Below are 23,109 nucleotides of genomic sequence, written 5' to 3'. Positions count from 1 at the left end.
TTTTTAAACAGAGTGCCAAAAAGACAAATGAAGAATGAAGTTAGCGTTCATCTAATCAACACTTTGAGTGGATCACTTGAATTGACTTTAGGTACAATATTGTTTTGGTTTTTTTACATGAAAAGTAACAATTTTATAATCAAATAAGTTGCAAAATAAATAGGAACATGTAGTTATGACTAGCGAAGTCCCGATCCAGGTTTTTTCACTTCCGATCTGATACCGATATTGTTTTGCACTTCCGATCCGATACCGATACTGGCCGATGCCGATACCGGCCTATCTGAGCATGTGTTAAAGTTTAGAGTTATTTAGCCACCTTACTTAGTTGTCAGACTCACGTTGCAAAGAGTTTTAGTACTCTTGATAACAACTAGCGAGCTGAATTAGGTGAGTTTGAATAACACACAACGGTTGGTAACAAGAAACTGACCTGTTTATTTAGTGACAAACACAAAACATTATAAATAACAAACAGAAATGGCATAGTCAGTCAGTAAAAGGTGCAAATAATATTGTAAACTGTCTTAAAAAAGCAAAACACACAAACAACCTCAGTGGAAAATCTCACAACCCCCCCCAAGCTATTAGATGCTTTTAATGTTTCGTGCATTAGTTACAATAATTGTATAAAAAGCCTCTCAGGTTTAAATAAACGACTATTTCAGTATCAAGTTAACATTTTAAAACAGTAAATAAAATACTCAAGTCCCCATTCTGTATCAGCAGCTTTAAACTACATTCAATTCATTTAATTTTGCGAATCAACTGTTAAAGTTGTTAAAATTGCTCCCGTTATTCCATAATTTCCCTTATGTCTACTTTCGACATGTGAAAGTTTTAAAACTGTTTTGAAGATAGATTCAAGTCAAGATTTTGCCGATTTAGGAGTATTTTAGATAAAAAGTTAATTAGGTTCGCTTGGAAGGTTCACAACAGCCTACTAGGGAAGTCTTCTGCTTTAAGATGGCGGCCGTTTACCAACGCATCTAGTTTTCCATACTTCAATGTTGCTAAGCCGTCAAGTCTGTCATTCTGCATCTAGTTCTATATTCATATGATATCTATTATCTTCAGTTAAACGATGTTGACGTAATTTGTAGCGGCTGTCAGCAGCAGTCAGGTATTCTTGTGTTTTTTATCCAGTGGCATGAGTTGAGCTAAAGCAGTGAGCTGAGCATTGGCATTACCCGGGTCTAGCATGATGTTTACTCTCGGGACGCAATGCGATCCGTTTCTCATTGCGTCCCGAAGACCGTGCTGTGTATTAGTTCCGCTTTACTCGACATATTTCAATAATCGGAATTTGGATGTTTGTGAATCGTTCTTGAATCTTCCACGGCCGAATCGCTCAAGAGGTAATGACGGCTGGGCATGTTGTACCGTGGTTCTAAGTGTTGGATGGTGCGTCTTTACTCACGAGAGATACTGGCTCGTCATCCAGAATGAATTCTTCGACTCTTGTTATTCCTTGGGCTTTGGGACTGTCGAGTGCCAGTTTGTCACGCATAGCAAAAGTTTCTGCCAGTGTTAGTTGCGTAGGACCTTTCTTTTTGTCTTCGGTTTTCTTAACAAACTCCTCATATTGTTTGTGGTGGTATTTCGCTAAATGCTTGATTAGGTTGGTTGAATTAAAACTTCTCACAGCTTTACCACCACGCTTGACTTTATTGTGGCATATGTTGTGCTCTGCCTCTTCGTCTTTGTCGTCCTTTAAGGTGAAATGATCCCACACAGCTGACATTTTTACCGATAAAGTCTCTCGGTAAATTGGGAGACGGTAATGTAGTGTGTTGAAGGTGTTCCGTAAAATGCGGACAGGATTTTAGGGAAACCGAAGCAAAAACTGGAATGGATTATGTAAATCAGTGCGCTGGAAAACCCGGACTGGATTTTTTTTAAAAAAAACTGAATCGGAAGTCTGGATCGGAATTTTTCCGTGGCGGCCGATCCTATACCGATGCGCATTTTTTTGCCCATATCGGCGTCCGAGCCGATCCAAATATCGGATCGGGACATCTCTAGTTAAGACATGGAAAAGGTTAGGAATATATATATTTTTTTTTCAGATAATAATTAGTTTTAAATAAATAATATAAATAATTTTCTCTTTCATACTTTGCTTTCACCAAAGAATTTTCCATTTGCAGGGGTGGAAAGAGTAAGAGTAGCCTACCAAAAAATCTACCCAAGTATTTTGACATAGGTGAAATTTTATTCAGTTAAAAGTACTGGTGTAAAAATGTACTCCAAGTAAAAGTATAAAGTAGTGATTACAGAAGCCCTTCACATAAATGGGATTGGCTCCATGGCTTGCTTTCCATACGGTTAATCTGCTTCCACAACATCTTAACGGTCTTGAGATCCGGTGATTATTATTTAAGATTTAAAAAAATAATGATTTCTTGTCAATGTCTTGACTTAAAATTTCTATTCATTTTGCAACTCATTTGATATATAAAAGTGTGGCTTTTCATGGAAAAGAAAAAATTGTCTTGGTGACCCCGAATCTTTGAACAGTAGTGTAAATGCAGTTGGCACCAAGAAAACCCCATTTTAGGCTGTTGAAAAAGATGGGCTGTCTCTGCTCTGGACTGCACTGCACTGCAAACTATACAAGTCAGATTGGGTCCTTTTAATGGACTGTTTGAATCGACTTTTAAAGATTTACACAGTGTTGCTGTCGGACGACATAATGGATGAAAAATAAATATCCGTAACTTGGCATACAGTTGTGGTTCATTTATGTGCACTAACTATCAAAGGGTACCACGGATAGAAAGACATGTAGTTCTTAAAAGATAAATGTTAGTACGAGTTATAATTTGATATTAAAACCCATTTTACTGTTTTCGTTTTCGTAAAACTTGTAAAATTTTAAATAAAAACAATAAATAGCTTCGCCATTGTTGTTGACGTCGCTGAAGGTGACGTCACATGGGCTCCCTACCTTACTTCCACAGTGTCACTCTATCTAAGGTAGTGATTTAAATACTCCACAAGGTGTCAATGGCGAGTTTAAAATTAGAGATCAAGTCAACATGTGTTTTGTCCCTCGACTGACGCCGTAGTTTCCGGGTTCATTTTTCCTTGCGTTAATTTGAGTGTGGTCTTCACAACGTACTAGACTCCTAATAATGGCTCCCAGCATCATAGTTTGTATATTGTGACTAAATATTGCCATCCAGTGTATTTTTTGGGCTAAACGAGTTGCTAAAATGTTTAGAGTTTTACCAAAATCTGAGTAAGTTTTATGTGTATTTTGCATATCTTGATTGTAGGGCTGCAGCTATCGAATATTTTAGTAATCGAGTATTTAACTGAAAATTCTATCGATTAATCAAATAATTGGATAAAACATATTATTTTTAGGTAAACAGCAATTATAAATATACATAAGAAAACAAAACATTTCATCTAATATTGAACCATTTTCAGTCAATCAATGTCTTTGTTTTCAATGTACATTGTTGAAAACAGCCAACAACTGCATCACAGATGTGACTAGGATAAAAAAAGAGTGCTTTCACTCAAAAAACTTCTAGCTTTTACAAAAAAAAAATATATATATTTCTTACCTAAAAATGTCATTACACTTGATAACACACATCATTTAAAAGTTAGGTGTTTTTTCCCACGTGTTCCAAGTGAATTTCCAATTGTGTAGAGCTATTTTTAAGTTCCAGTTAAGTTTTAAGTCTAAACTGTAAGTCCATATAGGAATTTGAGTTTTTGCAGTGTTCAAAATAAATCTATGATATCTGCTGTATTGGAGCACATTTGGGGCTAGTGCTACTTGGTGTTTTACCCAGCAATGACTAAAGAGCTAAAATTGACAGTTAGCTTTAGTGAGTTCTTATTTTACACCCTCATCACTCTACAGCGCTATGTTTTCATAGATTAAATAAAGCCTGTATGTTCTATGAAGCCTGTATGTAAGACACGTGAGCCACGCATCAACAGTAGTCATAATTAATAGAAACCTAGCCCTCCGCAGGGCTAACGTTACGTGAGCGAGGGACAGTAGCGTTAATCTTATTTATTAGCGCTGAGAAGTCTACTGCTTTAAGATGGCGGCGGTTTGCTAACGCTGCCAAATCTTTTCGCATCTAGTTCCATATACGTGTGATATCTATGAGACGCATCAGACGCTATCTGCTACCACCGTAGCATCATGCGGGCAGTTTTTGCAACATCGGCGTAGTTTGTAGGGGCTGTCGGGTGCAGTAAGGTATTATTGCTTCTTCCTCTACGCATGTGACGTCAGCGCGTTGTCCCGCATTAAAAGTAGTCCGGGCAAAACGTGATGCTTAGAGCTGGCAAAATTAAAAGATTCCTCGAGATGAATAAAATTACTCGGATCAGTTATTAAACTCGAGTTACTCGAGTTGCTCGAGTATTCGTTTCAGCCCTCCTTGATTGTGAATGCCAGTTCTCTTTGCATTGTTGTTTCACCGTGTGAGAATAGGGCCTCATTAATACAGATTGAAGCGCTTTTCTATTTGCGAACATTATTTTTTGAGAGATATTATTATTATTTTAGTTGTATTTTCACTATAATATACTTATGTTTGTTGTGAAGGATTTGCCGAAGCTTTTGCCAATAAACGGCGTGGTCCAATAAACACCTGTGTCCACTCGTCTTTCTCTGCCTCTTAGATCTCCATGTGCAAAATAAGGCGACATTATAATCTGTTGGGCAATAATTATTATTTATTAGTTTTACGTGTCGCTTATTTGCCGGGAAGCAACTAGCAGGAACTTGACAAATAAACGCTACTTGACTTATCCCTTTTGCTGTCCTTCACATTAATGTTCCACTCGGGTTCATATTGGAAGGGCAGAACCGAACACATGTTAATGTAGTTAAAGAGCGACACGGTGGAAGTTCGGCAGCGTGTCCATGTGACGTCACCGCCCTGCGACATCAACAACAATGGCGACCTACTATTTAAAATAATATTACAAATTTTCTTGAAACGAAAACATTTAGAGGGTTTTTAATATCAAATTATTATAACTCGTACTAACATTTATCTTTTAAGAACCACATGTCTTTCTATCTGTGGTACCCTTTAAGGTATGACCGTCTTTGGGCTTTTAAATGAGATTATTAAATTTCAAGCATTGTCTCCTGGTGATAACCCAATTTGTAGGCTTGGAGCAGTGGTCCCCGACCTTTTTTGCACCATGGACCTGTGTAACGTGGGCCTTTTTTTCACGGATCGGCAATCTGTGGCAAAAAAAAAAAAGACAGATCAGAGGGGATGGTTACTAAAAAAAATAAATAAAAACTTGTAATCACTACGAAATCTGAATGTCAAAAATTGATATTCGATATTTTCTGCGTCCTATATGGTATACTGGGGACGGGTTTCAATAAGCTTTGGCTTCTCCCGTCAGCCCTTTTCTTTTCGGGTTGAATTAATTGTAAACACATGTAAATGCTGTACAGTATGTTTGTTTGGATTTGTCATGCCTGAAGAGAAAATAAATAAATGAATAAATAAATTTAAAAAAAAAACAGTAAATATAAAATAACACGTCTAGGCTAAAAACGGAAAATGTCACTCACCATACACTGAATGATGTTCTTCTCCAACCGTGAAAGGTTTCTTAGCTTTAGCAATATGGTTTGCCATGAGGTATGATGCTCTCAGTGCATTTGCTTATGTTGCCTGTTTTCTAGCTTTTAGCAACATATTAAGCAGAATGAATGTGGTTGTAGGCTCCTCTTCTGGCTCAGCAGGTGGCCTTTTCACCATAAAAAAGCTGTCCAAAGACATCACCACCCGCAGCACACAGCCAACACCAGCTAAAGTTACTGTTTACGTTGACTGACGCTGGGCTGCTATAGGTGTGCAGACGTCCCAGTAATGGCAGCCAACAACTAGATGGCGACGTAAACAAATCTCTCCTCGGATTAGTTAATAGTGTAGACATGTATATTGTTGTGTAAAGAGGCACAGACCAGATTGTTATTGTCACTACTTTTCTCACAGTTTAATTAACATTAAGAGTAGAAAAACACATACAGGAGGACCTTTCTCTCTAAGCAGCTTTCTACTCCAGTTTCGCAGGTTAGCAAGTTCACACAGTTTAAAGTTATGCTAACTCTTATGCAGGTCGAAATTTCAGGAGCAAAATTAATGTGTTCCCCACCTCCACAGCATTGACGTATTTTTACATTACTTACAGTGGCTGCTGGCCAAAAAACAAAAACCTTATAATAGCCCTCCTCTTCAAGGGGGGCGCGGAGGAGGCGGCATGTTGTCGATATGTAATTCTGTCAGGGTATGCCTGCGTGTGTGTGTCGGGGGTGGGTCAAGTCATCAGCTAATCAAACGTGCGTTTGAGGTGGGAGGGGGGATGGATCGGCGCATTCAGCAAGTGAAAAGGGGTAAATGTAAGTTTGAAAATAATGAAAATAATTCACTGAATAATGGCAGGGTCAATTCTATCTTTACAACATATGGGAAGACAATCTAAATTATCTGTATAACTGAACTCATTATACAGGGTGATTCAAAAAGAATAAGTCGAAACCATTGCGGTATATTTAAAAAGTAAATTAAAAAAAAAAACTATTAATAACTAACTAACAATTAATAACCGAAAAAAACAATTCTAATAACCCTCCTCTTTGAAGGGGGCGGAGGTGGTGGCATGTTGACATGTACTATGTCTGTCGGGGTTGTGTTTGTGTGTTTGTGTGTAGGGTGGGGGGGTCTAGTCATCAGCCAATTAAATATGCATTGGAGGGGTAAAAAAATAGAACGACACCTTCAGCAAGTGAAAAGGGGTAAATGCAGGGGTGAAAGTGGCTAGAATTTCTTGCCAGAACTCCATTGGCTCCAGTGCCCCCGTGACCTACGTGACTTTAAGGGGCTCAGAAAATGAATGAATGAATGAATGAATGAATGAATGAATAGGTTTCATACATGCATTAGGCTGCTGCATTACACTGGAACAAGGCATAAATGAGAAACTGATTACCATTCAAAATAGTATTTTTCACTGATTTACAAAATTCCATCTAAAACTAATTTTTATATTTCCTCAAATTTAAAAGCGAAACCTCAATTTTAACTATTCAAGAACATAGGATATACTTTAAAATGGAAGATAATATACTGTAAACAATGGCTTTTTTTTTTTTTTTTTTTAAATAAAGATATAAGTAAAATACATTTTTTTTAAAAAAATGCAAATGACATACACAGTGAAATGGAATATACAGTGGTACCTCTACATACGAAGTTAATCCGTTCCAGGACCTTGTTTGTAAGTCGAAATGGTCGTATGTCGAGCAAGATTTTCCCATAAGGAATACATTATAATTCCATTAATTCGTTCCACAGCCCAAAAACCTTCACTAAATCCTTAAAAAATACTGCTGGTACTACTACAAATGGCAATTACACATAGCAAAACAAATAAATTATAAATCAAAATCGGAATAATAATAATAATAATAATAATTCCTGTATTAATGTAACGAATCGGGTTCTAATGTGGCGGACGTTTTTTGCTGACCCTGAACGCACCGCGGCGCTGACTGCCAGAGACAGACCGGTGAGCTTGAGTTTCACTTTCACTTTGAATGTTTTCTTGAGAACAACGTCATTTGCGGCAGATAGAAGGTGTTTTTGTTTTGAATAAGTTGTGAAATAAATGATAAAAACGTGGCGAAGTTGGCGATTTCTCTGGAGATGTTACCACAATAAGAATTGTCAGCTTAACTTATAAAGACTGGCGAACAATGGTCGGAGGAGGACCGTGGAGATGTATTGTTGAGCCATTTCAAGGATGCCCACCCTACGCTCATATTTTTCTGTCATTTGCATCTTCATTTAGAAGGTAAGCGTCAACTTTTTCCTTGTTTCACCACCTGTACCAACCTTTTCTGAAACCAGTGTTGATTTGTCACACAAGAAAATCCACCGTGCATTCGTCTGCGGTGCTGCCATTGTCGTCGTATTTCGAGCATGTCGTCGGATGTAGAAACAAATGGCGAGTCAAATTTTACGTCGGATGTCGAAAAGTTCGTGTGTCGAAGCGATCGTATGTAGAGGTACCACTGTATAGACGATTTAAACTTTGAGAAAACTTGCGTTTTTTTCTGCCAACCCAAAGAGATTAAAAATAAATAAATAAATGTCAAATCCACTATCCGCCTGATAGAATAGACACACAAATATAAAAGATATAAATGTTTATTGTTTAACTGGGAGAATTTGTCACAAAAGACAGGCTTTATGGACAGGCATCGTCACAAATGTGATCACATAAAACGCAACAACGCATCGATCCTCGCATTTCCTCCTTCTCCTGAGTCCTAACAAATAAAACTACATTTTGGTTTATTTTTTTTGGGTTCGGGCTTTAACACCCGCGGGTCGGGTCGGGCTGGATTTTTTAGGCCCAATCTAACCCCTACTTGTCAGATACAGAGAGACGCTGGGAAGAACTACGGAGAGTAAATACTAGTAAATGATTAATAAATATCGGTGGAAACGGATGACGCTACACAAGCCCTTTATTGTGCTTGTTGTTAACACGTGTGTATGTACTGTAAATCTGACGTTAGTATCTTGTTCTTATTGGAGATGCACAGTGCATGTAAACTGTAGCTAGTTGGCGAATGTTTTTTAAGCACAAGAATTTAAAGGAAGAAGTGCAAATCTGGGAGACATTTAGGATTAGTAATACATTTTATGGAACAACCTATGTGCATAATTGTTAGCACTTTGTTGTTACGTATGGCCAGACACAGAAGCCATTTCCAGAAGCACCTCCATCTTGTTAGCCACAGGCAGATACAATTGGGGCAGGTAAAAATGCACGGTGTGACATCATTCTGCGACCCATTTCAAAACCTATCTTCTGCAGAATGATTTAACTTGAAAATGCAATTGCAAATTTAACCAAGGTATGTTCTCATTTTGACCTGTTCTATGCATGCTACAGTTCAAAGTATTAGAAAAGATTTAGTTGTTACAAATATGAAAGAAAAAAAGTTTTAATTTTTGACTTAACCCTTGAGAGTCGAAGGACGCGCCGGCGCGTCCTCAGCGCACGTCGTCTTTGAAGCGCCCTCACGTTTTAATTACGTCACCCACATGCCGTTGGTTGGTCTCGTTTTAAAGTGCGGAAGTTGCGGTTTACTCTCGTTATTATTTGAAGTCAATCGACCAACTAGAACGTGAGATATTGTCATTTAAGTTTTATAGTTTTATTGTCCTCTCAAAAAAACATTAAAACGCTGCATGGATCATTTGTTTATGTCTATATTTCCATCATTTCTAGTCCTTTTTCAAAACGGAAGCTCCATGAAAAAAACACAAATCAAACGAACCCTTTCGAAGTCACAGTGGAAGCACAAAATGCGTTTTTTTTTTTTTTTTTATAAATATAACTGCGGTGCAAGGTTCAACCGAACGAGAGGGAGGAGGAGTGTTCTGAAGCAGCGAGGTGGCGAGCGACGGCCAGTTGGATACTGCTGGATCGAGCAGCGACTTTGTGTGACTTTGACAATGAACGGAAAACTAAATTTAGCGCAAGCAATTGTGCTTCTGATCAACTTGAGGAAGAGGATGGTCCAAATTCGTCATCATCGTCTTCTTCGGAAGAGTCCTCGAGTGAAGATAGTGACGGATTTGAACACGTGGGTGACGCCATCGACGAGCAGAGGTAAACCAACTCACTCTTTTTTTTCATGCTGAAAACGTTTCTTTTGAAAGTTTCTTTTGATATTGCAAGACAAAGTTAATTTTGATGCAATATAAGTGTGTGTTTGTGTATATAATAATAAAATGTGCATATCAGATCAAAGTCGTACGTGCACTGTGGGTATCCCAGGCAGGAATTTATAATTTGTGGTGTTCTTCTTTCTATATGAAGATTAGGGATGTAGCACATATTCAGCTATGGTATTCTTTCTATTGTCATACATACTGTATAGATTTCCATTATTATTTATTGCTGTATATATTTTTATTTTATACTTTATTATTTTCATAAATACTGACTTATTTTCATGTACATTTATAGTGACAATAAAAGCAAAGTGAAATGAAAATGGAAGGGTGGAAAGAGGACCGACACCCCATGGAAGTGTGAGCTGTGTGATGTAGCCGTGTCTAATTCCAGGACGAAACTGCTTTTCGGAGTGGCATGACTGAAAAAAATTTAACTTGTTTATTGTAAATATTTTTGAAAATGCTTTTTTCCCCCCAATGTTATATATATATTTTTTTCCCACATCAATCTTCTCAATTTGTGTATATAAATGTGTGTTCAAGAAGCTTGATTGTGTGTACATAGTTTTCATCAGGCGATTGGCCGCAATACCTAAACTCATAAAGAGATGGCCTCTAAACACTTTTTGTGTTAGATGGTATATATTTTTTCACTGTTCTTCACTGTTAGGTCTGCTGTATATAACCTGTTTTGACTGGAGCATGTATAAAGGCAAAAAACGCCTATGGCTATACCTGTTGTTTATGTTGAATTGTCAAATATAAGACTATTTATTCTAAATTTTTTTGGTTGAATGTTCATCCTAACATGTTGAATAAATATTACAAAGTTTCAAAACGGTTCGTTACGCATGTTTGGTTGTCAATTGGACATCAATATTAAAAATTTTGACAAAACGATTTTGGAATTTTTGGTCTTTTTGGGCCCAAAATGATGATTTATAATTGATCAGTGAAGGAAACAACAATTTGGACATGAAGTTCAAGGTGTCACAAAAAAAAAGGGACCAAACCAGGCCATCGTAAACAATTCTTTCTTTGAAATATAAAGGCAACTTCAAAGGCATGCAAAATCAGACAAAATAGGCCCAGACCTTCAAGGGTTAAATCTGGCCGTTTTTTAAGGAACAATATTTTTTGCAATTTTAAGCAAATAATACCTAAAAATACTGAATTCTTCCAATCAACAAGACATTTAGTATGCCAGATATGCCTTTGTCGAAGAAGGATCAGCAAAAGAAAGAAAACATCCCATGAATATTTATTAAGACATGTTCAAGTCGTCACCTTCAAATGCCACTTCTGGCCAAAATGCGTTATGCACTGTGTACCAATCACTAAAACTAGGCTTGAACTTAACGGTCTGAATAATTTTGAGCTTAGCTCTAGACATTTGCATGACAGCATTTGCATGTCAATGACAAAAACTAACATTTCTGAGGTGATTTGTGTGACAATTGTGATGGAATATGCTCCCAAATGACCATGTTCCTTGTACCAATGATTACCTGGCAGACGTAAGTTGAAAATATTAACATCTGGATTGCTACCTTACTCATTGAGTTCAAATGGTTTTTATGACTCAATGAGCCGGCAAAGAGAGTGAGGTTTACAAAAAAAAAAAAAAAAATGTATGCCTCGGTTGCATATTCTAGAATCAATGTTGAGAAAGAGTTCTGGCTTCAGATAAGAAAGATAAAAAATAAGAAATAAAGGTCTCAAGTGAGGTCCTTGTTCCAGTGGCTGGGCTGGGAAGTACATACATATAAATGCAGAAATAAAAGCCCTTGTTGACACAGATTCATCCGCTGTGCAGCATAACTTCAAAAACATTGGTGGTGATTTAAATCACTAGCATAACATTCAGAATTTGTACATCAGTGCTGGGTTGGGCCAGAGGGCATTAGTTTTTATTCTGGAAGTATTGTGAGGCGTTACACAGTTAACCTTAATTCAGTGAAAATGTGACTTTTACAAAATTATTTGACAACAAATAAGTCAGTGATAAAGAAGAAAAATGCTTCAAAAAGTTAAGGCTAAATGCGCAGCTTAATGTGCGTGTTGCCGACTGGGGAATGTTAGATGAAAATCACATCAATGCTCTGGTGCTGTTTGGTGGGATTTACAGAAAGTATTAAGGCTGCAGCTATCGTTTATTTGATCTATTAATTAATTAGTTTGAATAATCGAGTAATCGGATTAGGAACGTTAAATGTGTTGCAGAATAAATTTTAGGAGATGTAAAACAAAAGCTTGCTAAGATTGCACTTCCAAAAGTGCATTAAATGAGAATACAAAATAAAATTCTCAAGTGTTTTTTAAAACTATGCAGAATTGCACTTTCATTTCACAAGAGCAATAAATGCTTTTAAAAATAAAATACCTGAGCTTAGCCTTAAACGACATTGAAAAAATAAATAAATAAATGAGGATCAAAGTACAACTAAAGAACAATTGGATAACTTGCATAGCAAAACTCCGGCTAGCTTAAATGCTAAAAAAAAAAAAAAAAAAATTAATTGCTCTTAACAAATCGTTCAAACACATATCCCTACAAAAAAAAAACTTGCTAAATATACCTCTAAATTACGAAGGCATAAACAATCATATTAGCTCAAACAAAAACTTGTTGGTCTTAAAGGGGAAAAGCTGGATCCAGCCATGTTAGATGAGTCATGTCATTTTCACTGTTGCCACTAGAGGGCAGTGTATCCACCCAAGTCAATAGAACTAAACCGTTTCAAAACAAACCATTACAACACCACTCTAATTAAACGAATCTTTAAAGCAGCAAAATTTGATTCGAAGCTTTTTTCTAATCGAACTACTCGAGTTAATCGATTATTTATTGCAGCACTAGAAAGTATTCTCTTTTGGGGATTTTACAAATACTACTTATTATGATCTTTTGTTGAATGTGAAGTGAGGCCTGCTGTAACAATTTGAATAATAATAAAAAAATACTTTTCAAAAGAAAAGCAATACAGAGCATGCACCAGATCATTGAAAAGGAATTTTATGCAATCATTATTTGTTTACACTTCACAATCAGGGGAGGCTCTGCCTCCCAAAGCCGCGAACCCCAGGATCCCACTTAGAATTTCCTCTAATTAATTAGATCACTACACCTTCAATTTCAAAGCACTGATATTAACAGCAACAGAGGCAGCATCCACAGGAACGTTGTGTCATGAAATCCATGTACAGGCAGAATCTTGAGAGAGTTTTCAAAAGGAACAAAAAGAGTTTTAAAGAGGTGTTTAAGCATGTGAGGACATTTTGGTCTTGGCTATCTTTTCTGGCAGATTTCCCTTTTCTTACCCATCCACGGAAGATAAAATGCTCCTTAAGAAAAGCTTTTAAACAGTTTGCCTCTGATTTGTAACTGTCTAACACATCAACAATTGACACTTCTGAGTTACCACAGATTAATACATTACTCTATGTAGATAGATGGCGACCACTACATTGTCGAAATATAACAATTAACTGCAACTGTCTATATCCTAAACAGTTGATAGAATGTTATAATATCAGGGCGTTGAATCGATCGCAACTGGACTTTTCTTGTTGTCTTGGAAGATGTTTTGTTTCACCCGAGCCACTGTCATCATTTCATGCAACAAGGCGTAGTTAGTACAGAACTAGCCTAGCTAGCTTTGCTATCGATTCAGTGCCCTGACAGGCAATATTACGATGCAAACAGTGGTAGTATTAATCAGACCCAGCATGAATAGCAGCAGTTATGAAAGAATTTCTTGAAGAATTTCTTGAACTCTGTATTGAAGATGGTGTAGATTACAGGATTGAGGGCACTGTTGACATAACCCAGCCATGTCACTGTGCTCATTAATCCTGAAGGAATCTCACATGTCAAGCACACAGCTCGAGTGGTATGGACCACAAAGAATGGAGTCCAACAGAAGAGGAAGCAGCCTGCGTGAGTGGATGAAAGTAGTATTATTAGTTGACATTTATCATAGTCTCATGATCACTTTTTTATCATAGGAAAGGCGCGCCTTATATTTCTATGCGCCTTATAGTGCAAATTAGAGCGATCGGGTCCGATCACGTCATTTTCAAAGTATCGGAATGTGCAAAAAAATATCGGCCATGCCTTTTTTAAATATATATATATTTTTTGATAAAATCGTTTTCTAATTTTATTTAACATTACTGACATAATATGTTACACTCATCCAGAGTCTTTAGTTTAGGCTTAAGGTAGGGGTTATCAAATTTATCCCTATAACGGCGGTAATTAATTTTTAAAGAAATGTATCACGTTAAAATATTTAACGCAATTAATGCATGACCCACTCATGCATTGTCGCGCTCAATCTGTAATGGCGCCGTTTTACCTATACAGAGAGATAAAAGGCAACGTAAAATGAGAAGAGTGAATTATGGCGGCCTTTAAAGCCTTTTTTTAATTGGCTAAAGCCTTATAATCCCTCTCCACACAATTAGAAATATCATGGGAAGCAATGTGGGGAAGCAAAGTAGCAACTGATCTTTGTCTTAATATCTTATTTTCTTTCCCAACGCAGAGAAGATATATCTATTGGTAGCACTACACACAGTCATGGGTCCACTTCCCATCATGCATTTGAGTTGAATGGCTGCAGTTTACTGAAAGCTCAACAAATACACTAGATGGCAATATTTAGTCACAATATACAAAGTCATAAATCTGTCTATCCGTGGATCCCTCTCACAGAAAGAATGCTAATAATGTAAATGCCATCTTGAGAATTTATTGTCATAATAAACAAATACAGTACTTATGTACTGTATGTTGAATGTATATATTCGTCCGAGTTTTATTCATTTTTTTCTTAATGCATTGCCAAAATGTATATGATTAGGAAAAATTACCGGGAATGATTGGAATTGAAACGGGAGCAAAAAAAAGCAATCGGATCGGGAAATATCGGGATCGACAGATACTCAAACTAAAACGATCGGGATCGGATCGGGAGCAAAAAAACATGATCAGAACAACCCTAGTGCAAATAATACGGTACTTGTTTTACACATCTTGCCTGACTACATTTACCAAGTCAGTGCAATTTCATTCATTGCAGTGAGCACATTATCAATATTTGAGCAAAGATGAAGAAAAAAAATAGTACAACAAAGGTAAATGGAAAGGATTTACAGTCTGTCACAAAAGTGAGTACACCCCTTGCATTTCTGCAGATATTTAAGTTTATCTTTTCATGGGACAACACTGACAAAATGACACTTTGACCCAATGAAAAGTAGTCTGTGTGCAGCTTATATAATAGAGTTAATTTATTTTCCATTAATATAGCCATTAATATCTAAACCCCTGGCAACAAAAGTGAGTAAACTGCATGGGAACTACATACATCCCTAAATGTCCAAATTGAGTACTGCTTGTCATTTTCCCTCTAAAATGTCATGTGACTCGTTACAGGAGTGCTGTCAGCATTGCTGCAGAGATTGAAGAGGTGGGGGGTCAGCCTGTTAGTGCTCAGACCATACGCTGTACTCTACATCAAATTGGTGTGCATGGCTGTCACCCCAGGAGAAAGCCTCTTCTGAAGACGATACACAAGAAAGCCCGCAAACAGTTTACTGAGGACATGTCAACAAAGCACATGGATTACTGGAATCATATCTTATGGTCTGATGAGACGAAGATTAATTTGTTTGGTTCCGATGGTCTCAAGCATGTGTGGCGGCGACCAGGTGAGGATTACAAAGATAAGTGTGTCATGCCTACAGTCAAGCATGGTGATGAGAATGACCCTCCCCACCTCTTCAATCTCTGCAGGAATGCTGACAGTACTCCTGTAACGAGTCACATGACATTTTGGAGGGAAAATGACAAGCAGTACTCCATTTGGACATTTAGGGATGTACGTAGTCCCCATGCGGTGTACTCACTTTTGATGCCAGGGGTTTCAATATTAATGGCTATATTTTGAGTTCTTTTGAGGGGAAAATAAATGAACTCTATTATATAAGCTACACACAACTACCTTTCATTGTGTCAAAGTGTCATTTTGTTAGTGTTGTCCCATGAAAAGATATACCGTATTGGCCCGAATATAAGACGGTGTTTTTTGCATTGAAATAAGATTGAAAAAAGAGGAGGTCGTTTTATATTCCCGGTCTATACATTATACCCATTCACGATGCTAGATGACGCCAGATATCATTGAAGCGATGTTCTGTTATGACAGATCTCAGCTACTCTCCCCATTCACGACGCTAGATGGCGCCAAATATCATTGAAGCGATATTCTGTCATGACAGATCTCAGCTACTAGTTTAACCAGTTTGCATTATTTTGTTGCAATGTTTTTCCTTACTGAGATTTGTTTCAAGACTACAGTTACAGTTAGACTTCACTTTGATGGTTAATGCAGTTATTGCAATTGTGTTGTTTTATCACAATAGATTGGTTTATTTACATTTCAAAAACCAGAAGCCATTCATTTACGAATGTGATTGCACTTTAGTTTACATATTTAAATGTTCATATATTAAGATTTGAATGAGGAAAATTACATGCTTTTTCTCTGAAATATATTGTTATCATTTGTTTCAGATGTACTGTAATTATTTTTTGTATAAAAATTAATTTGGTGTTCAAAAAGTATTTTTTCAAACTTGAATCTTGAAAAAGGGGGTCGTCTTATAATCAGGGCCAATACGGTACTTAAACATCTGCAGGAATGTGAGGGGTGTACTCACTTTTGTGATACACTGTATATAGACTACTGTCGTTTAATAGCTATAGAGCCATATATCTAAACCATTCTGCACCATTACAATACCCAAAATGCTTTACGGGCTCAAATTCATCCATTCTCCCAACACTAGGCAGTGCTGCTGCTTTGCATTTATTCAGTTTTCCTTTTTGAAGACGTTGTACCCTGTTCATAACCGAAGGAACAACATTTTTGTGATGATTTTTAAGTGGTTAGGGCTGAGGGAATCAAGTTTTTTTTTAAAGCCTAAGGGAGTCTTAATTAAAAAGATGCATGCTGTTTTATTTCTCTGTCAGTGGCGTAATGAATTATCATTTATTTTATCACTTTTGGTTTGCGTGCTATCTTCTTTGGGACTTTTTTGGTTTGTTTTTGATTGCAGACTTTTGCCTTGTGATGAACGTATTATCAGCCTATATAATTTTATCATGTTATAGTGAAATAAAGTACTTAGAAGCCATGTTTTTCATCACTAAAACCAAAATAACAAATGTAACTACTGTCCTATCAATCCGGAATGGTGGCAAGATGGCCTTGCTGAAAGCATTGGATGATCCATTCGAGCACGTGCAGTTGAAGTATGCATACCAAAATAGTAACCTTTGACCCGCCAAAAGACAAAATGAGGCAACCAATAAAGAACAAGTAACGCCGCTAAACTGGCGGAGGGCGCACAAACACCATCCAAACCTGGGAGAAATTATAATACGCTTGAGTCAGGTAACGAGACAATCAAACCAAATAGCAATTCCATGGCACACAAGCCAACTATAAAATAGAAAATAAAATATTCCTTACCCTACCAAAGAGAGAGGGACCACAACAGGCCACAAACAGATAAAACTGATTCAAACCAAAACACATCGCAGACCTACGAGGGTGAAACATTGCTTCTCTCACTACCACTCACAAGGCTAACTCATTTCCAAGGGAAGCTAGCTTTTTCCAGTGGCATGCAAGAGCCACGTGTGAAGAAAATGGGAATCGAACCTCTGGTAACAGCAAAACTTACTTGTGCCGGGAGTTCAACCGGGATTTAAAGGTGACTGTTTCTTGTGCATGCTCAAACTGCGCATGCACAAAAGGATAATTCAGAGCTTTCAGCACCACCATCAGCAGGGAAGAAATAAAACTGCCATTACCAGATTTACCAAATCTGAAGGTGAATAACAACAGCAGACAGTCTCTACAAGTCGCTGCATTTTGCAGACAAAATATAGAATGTAATGAGTATTTGCTATAACGGTGAAAACAAACGGCAGACGTGTTCTAAGTTTTTAAACTGGAGCATAGACTTCATAATATATTGATGGAGTGCGGGGCCGATTAATAGGGGGCCTATCTCCGTCAAAGTTGGCCGAATGAAAACACAGACAAAGAGCTTTTTACATTGAACATTCTTGTGAATAAATGCCTAATTTCCTAAACTCTTTAGATATGGACGTAAAACAGTCGAGATACTTGGTTAAAAGCAAAAAAACGGGCAGTTAGCATTTATTTTACTTAAATGTGTGGAATGTGCTGTTGGTCTTTAAGCCATTGTGGCGCCGCCTTATCACCACAAAGAGCTTTTTACGTTGAAAATTCTTGTGAATAAATGCGTAAATCCCTGAATTCTTTATAGATATGAACTTAAAACAGTCTTGATTCTTAGGTATATACAAAAAAACGAGCAGTTAGCATTTATTTCACGTAAATATTGCAAATTATGACGCCAGTGCCATAGCGGTTAATTACTCCCATTGATTTTTTCACAACATTTCAAAATGTATGCACGGTACGAAAAATATAATAATTACCTTGAATCCTCGAACAAATCCCTCCTGAGACAATCCTTCCTGTTTGTATGCGGTACAGCTCTGGTACTTTCTCAACCTAAATCCGACGTTGGATTGCTGCATGTGTTGAATAACTGGGACCGACTGCGAATAACTGAAGTGGAGTGTGAGACGCCCCCCCTACTTGAAGGCGTGGCGCACTGTCTGTGGAATGTGTCCCATCAATATAATTATGAAGTCTATGATTGGAGGATGTGTAACTGGATGATCAAGTGTTGCAATATAACCCAATCTACTCCTAAAATTGCAAACATTGAATAATTAAAGTAAATTAGAGTAATCGGCCACTAACCAAAATGTATAACGCGTAAACTGCAGTATTCCGAAGTAGGGAAGAATGAATGACAGAACAGAGAAACAGCTACTGTTGGTTTTAGTGTATACAGATATTAAAATACTCCATTTTCTGTTCCAAGCGTTTAGGTAACTGGAGCCTAGTGTGTTTTCGTCAACAATGACAATGATGAAAATATTTAGTCGACAAACAATTCTTTCATGACGATGACGAGATGATAACGAGCTAAAAATGTATCTTGGGAGACTAAAACATCACAAGATGTTTTCGTCTGACAAGACGAGAACGAGACGAAAGTGCGCTATAGTTTCTGTTTTTGTGTGTAGTTAGCCAGCATCTTAGCAGTGTCTGGTTGTGTCTTTCATGTCATGTGACGTGCTGCAACCCCAACTCACTAGTTGTCTTCAAAACAAATGGTAAAATTTGTTTTCTTATCTTGGCAAGAGAGAATATGCAATGCTGCCTTAGCCTTTAAAGATCTGTGCTGAGTGATCATCCTTCACTAAATGTAACTTGTAGTGTTAACATAGAATTCATGTCCGTGTTAGCATTAGGCTAAGGCTAGCGGCGAGTGTCCTCTTAAACTCTCGGACAACTTTCCTTTACAAACAGTTAATCGTGTTTATTTGATCAACACAGCAATTTCAGACTAACATTGCATTCTCAGTAAAAACGTAACCTCATTGCTAATCATGTAAACAACATGATTAATGTACAAGAAAAAAATTGTGAATAGTAACTGAAACCTTTACAACTTCAGGTCAAAACACAGCTCTATTGTTTATGATGATGTTTATTATGATGACCCCACTTCTAAACATTAAGAAGTACTGATTTATATTTGTATTGTATTTTTTGGACTATAAAGCGCACTGGATTATAAGGCTCGCTATCAACAAACCAGTTTATTTTCATGCATAAGAACACCTGATAAAAAGGCACACTAGACTTTATCATTTGTTTGTTGTCTTTTAACACTGTGCAGTGGCATGAAAATGTATCTGAAACTTTTTGGAATTTCGCACATTTCTGCATAAAATCACCGTCAAATGTGATCTGATCTTTGTCAAAATCGCACAGATTAAAAAAAAGTGTCTGCTTTAACTAAAACCACCCAAACATTTATAGGTTTTCATATCTTAATGAGGATAGTATGCAAACAATGACAGAAGGTGGGTAAATAAGTAAGTGAGCCATCACATTTAATATTTTGTGGCATCCCCTTTGGCAGCATTAACTTCAACCAGACGCTTCCTGTAGTTGCAGATCAGTTTGGCACAACGATCAAGACTAATCTTGGCCCATTCTTCTTTACAAAACTACTGTAGTTCAGTCAGATTCCTGGGATGTCTGGCATGAATCCCTGTCTTTAGGTCATGCCACAGCATCACAATGGGGTTCAAGTCTGGACTTTGACTTGGTCACTCCAGAACGTGTATTTTGTTCTTCTGAAACCATTCTGATGTTGATTTATTTCTGTGTTTTGGATCATTGTCTTGTTGCAGCATCCATCCTCTTTTTAGCTTTAACTGTCTGACAGACGTCCTCAGGTTTTCCTGCAAAACATCCTGATAAGCTTTTGAATTCATTCTTCTATTTATGATTGCAAGTTGTCCAGGCCCCGAGGCAGAAAACAGCCCCAAATCACGATGCTCCCGCCACCATGCTTCACGGTGGGGATGAGGTGTTGATGTTAGTGAGCTGTTCCATTTTTCCTCCACACATGACGTTGTGTGTTACTCCCAAACAATTCAACTTTGGTTTCATCAGACCACAAAATATTTTGCCCAAAATTTTGTGGCGTGTCCAAATGCCTTTTTCTGAACATTAAACAAGCAACAATGTTTTTTTTTTCAGTATTCCTGGCTACTATTTTACAGCTCTTTTTACCGAGCCATGATGCACATCAGACAATGCTTCTCATCAAGACAGTTCTTACCAGGTGTGTGTTTTATTGAGGGCAGGGCAGCTTTAAACCACTCATCGGTGATTGGGCACACACCTGACTTAAATTATTTGGTAAAAATTGGCTTCAATTTCTCTTTAAGTCTCCTTAGGCAGAGGATTCACTTACTTATTTTTCCCCATTCTGTCATTGTTTGCATGCTATCCTCATTAAAATATGAAAACCTATAAATGTTTGGGTGGTTTTAGTTAAAACAGACACTGTATTTTCATCTGTGTTATTTTGACAAAGATCAGATCACATTTGATGGTGACTTTATGCAGAAATGTGAGAAATTTTAAAAGGTTCTGTAAATATTGTTAGGTGGAAAAGCGCTATACAAGTATAACACCATTTACCATTTATTTACCGGTATTCAGTTATTATTTACTTAATTTATGGGTTTGATGAATGAGGATTCTGTGTCTTGAACACTTTACGGGAGCAGTACATTACAGTCATGTGAAAACATAGGCTCGGGTCATTAAGCACAACCCAAACACAGTACATAAGGCACACAGGATTATAAATCGCAGTGTCAATGTTTGGGTAATAATAAAGGATTTTAAGTGCGCCTTACAGCCCCAAAAATGTGGTAACCGACGTTTTATTTATCGTATTATGATAATGTGTTCACAGCGTTGTTTTATTTTTTTCGGGGGGAGGGGTACTATTTCTCTTGACTGCACTGCTTCCAATACTTAATGTGGATAATAGGTATTTTTTCTTCCCAATCAAATTTTAGTCTCTGTGTTGGCATGTCACTAGTACCTTAGAATTAGTGGCTCCAGTAGCCGTACTTACTAAATTACGTCATCATAAATCATGATGAATGATCTCTTTATGTACTGTATTTGTATTGTGTATACATGACAAAATGTATTTGAACAAAAATATAAGCGCAGCAATTTTTTAATTTCATTTTTCGTGAGCTGGACTCAAAGATTTAAATCTTATAGACCATTTTCCTCTTCACAAATCTGCTTAAATCTGTATTAGCGTGCATTTCGCCTTCGTAAGGATTTTCCATCCCACCTCGCAACGTGGCATTTCAAGAAGCAGATTTGACGGCATGATTTTTGCTCAGGTGTGCCTTAAAAATACAATTCTTTATACATGCAATTTAAAATACATGAAAATAGAAAAGCTCACCTACTACAACAGGCAGAACCCTCATGGCTTTCCTCTCCCTGCTGTTGATCTTGGCTCCTTTTTTGCTGTGTTGCTCATGGCCGTAGGTTACTGTTGGTATGGCATTTGCACTGTACCGACGGGGATAAGGAATCTTTTGCTTCATGCAGTCGTCCATATCATCAAGCCGTGACTGAGCAAAGTCCCTTTCAATGATCCTGGTTAGCGGCATGGGCAGGGGTCCTGGGATTGCACCCGCCAACGGAGGGAGGGCGGTTGCAATGGCCGCGTGCTGCAGCTTCCTGCAAGCTTCGACGCTGGTGTGCAGTTTGGCCTTACGAGCTAACTCCCAGCGCCGTAGGCCGCGAAAGACTCCAAAGTATAGCAGGACCATGATGGGGCATGGGATAAAGAAAGAGCAGACAGAAGAATAAACTACATAGTTATTGTCCTCCAGTTTGCACTTGCGCGTGTAACGGTCAGGTACATTGTTGATTCCAAAGATAACAGGTGAGGCCACAGCTAAGGCCAGCAGCCAGGTGCCTAGTAGCAGGACGAGTTGGCGATAGTCCACATGCTTGCGATTATAATTAAGAGGAATGGCAACGGCAATGAATCTGGGAAAAAAGAAATTGAAACTGTTAATATCACATCTGGATGATGACCAGTCGAGGGTGTACCCCACTTCTCCATTAAGTCAGCATGGAAAGACTCAACAATGGACATTTGGAAAATTGCGCAAAATTTTGACAACTGATAATAAACCTCAATGACTGCAGAAGGGGTCGCCAAAGACAAATTATTCTCTTACTTTCATTGATTTTAATGATTAAATACAGAGATTTCTAAATATAAAAAATGACTAATGTCTAGAGAATGTGTGATTCATTGTTCCCCACTTTAGAAGTACAAATTTATGGATGATCCCCTCCAACCACTCTTTTTTTTTTTTTTTTTTTGAATTAATGAATCATTCAAACAGCACCCCGGTGACCCATCTGAGGAATAAGAGGAATGGAAGATGAACGGATGATAATAGATATAGTCAAGTGCTTCAAAACTCAAATGACTGAATATCGTCAGCCAATACACTGGAATATCATATCCATGTATGCTCTGTGACTGACTGGCGACTAGTCCTGTGTGGAATTGCTGCAGAACCAAACGTTGGTGTGCTGTTATATAAAATGGATGGATGCTTGGCAAGTAATCTAATTCTCTACAATTTACAAGTACAGTGCTACCATTACTTACAAATGTCTCTACAAACAAAATTTTCAGGTTATTACACCTCAACGGGAAAATATCGCTTCTTGTTACATAAGAAATTTCCGGATAAGAGAGGTAAAAATACACTACAGTACTGTAAAAGATATGTATGTACTTCTAATAT

The 23,109-nt window shown here is 37.5% G+C and overlaps 2 protein-coding genes across 2 annotated transcripts in view; one reads left to right on the top strand and one right to left on the bottom strand.

Moving 5' to 3' along the window:
* sirt3 (sirtuin 3) overlaps positions 1-6,325 on the top strand; it is a 29,425-nt gene extending 23,100 nt beyond the window's left edge. The window contains exon 8 of the mRNA XM_057837442.1: positions 12-6,325. Coding sequence (XP_057693425.1) covers positions 12-38 — 27 coding nt within the window. The 3' untranslated portion in view covers positions 39-6,325. The remainder of the gene's footprint in view (positions 1-11) is intronic.
* A 3,343-nt stretch (positions 6,326-9,668) lies between these two features.
* drd4b (dopamine receptor D4b) overlaps positions 9,669-23,109 on the bottom strand; it is a 32,019-nt gene continuing 18,578 nt past the window's right edge. Inside the window, exons 3-4 of the mRNA XM_057837398.1 lie at positions 21,738-22,333; positions 9,669-13,697 (exon numbers count right to left, since the gene is read on the bottom strand). Coding sequence (XP_057693381.1) covers positions 13,480-13,697; positions 21,738-22,333 — 814 coding nt within the window. The 3' untranslated portion in view covers positions 9,669-13,479. The remainder of the gene's footprint in view (positions 13,698-21,737; positions 22,334-23,109) is intronic.

This window comes from Corythoichthys intestinalis, chromosome 1, assembly GCF_030265065.1.
Source record: "Corythoichthys intestinalis isolate RoL2023-P3 chromosome 1, ASM3026506v1, whole genome shotgun sequence".
Lineage (NCBI taxonomy): Eukaryota > Metazoa > Chordata > Actinopteri > Syngnathiformes > Syngnathidae > Corythoichthys > Corythoichthys intestinalis.
This window is presented reverse-complemented; position numbering and strand designations above follow the sequence as displayed.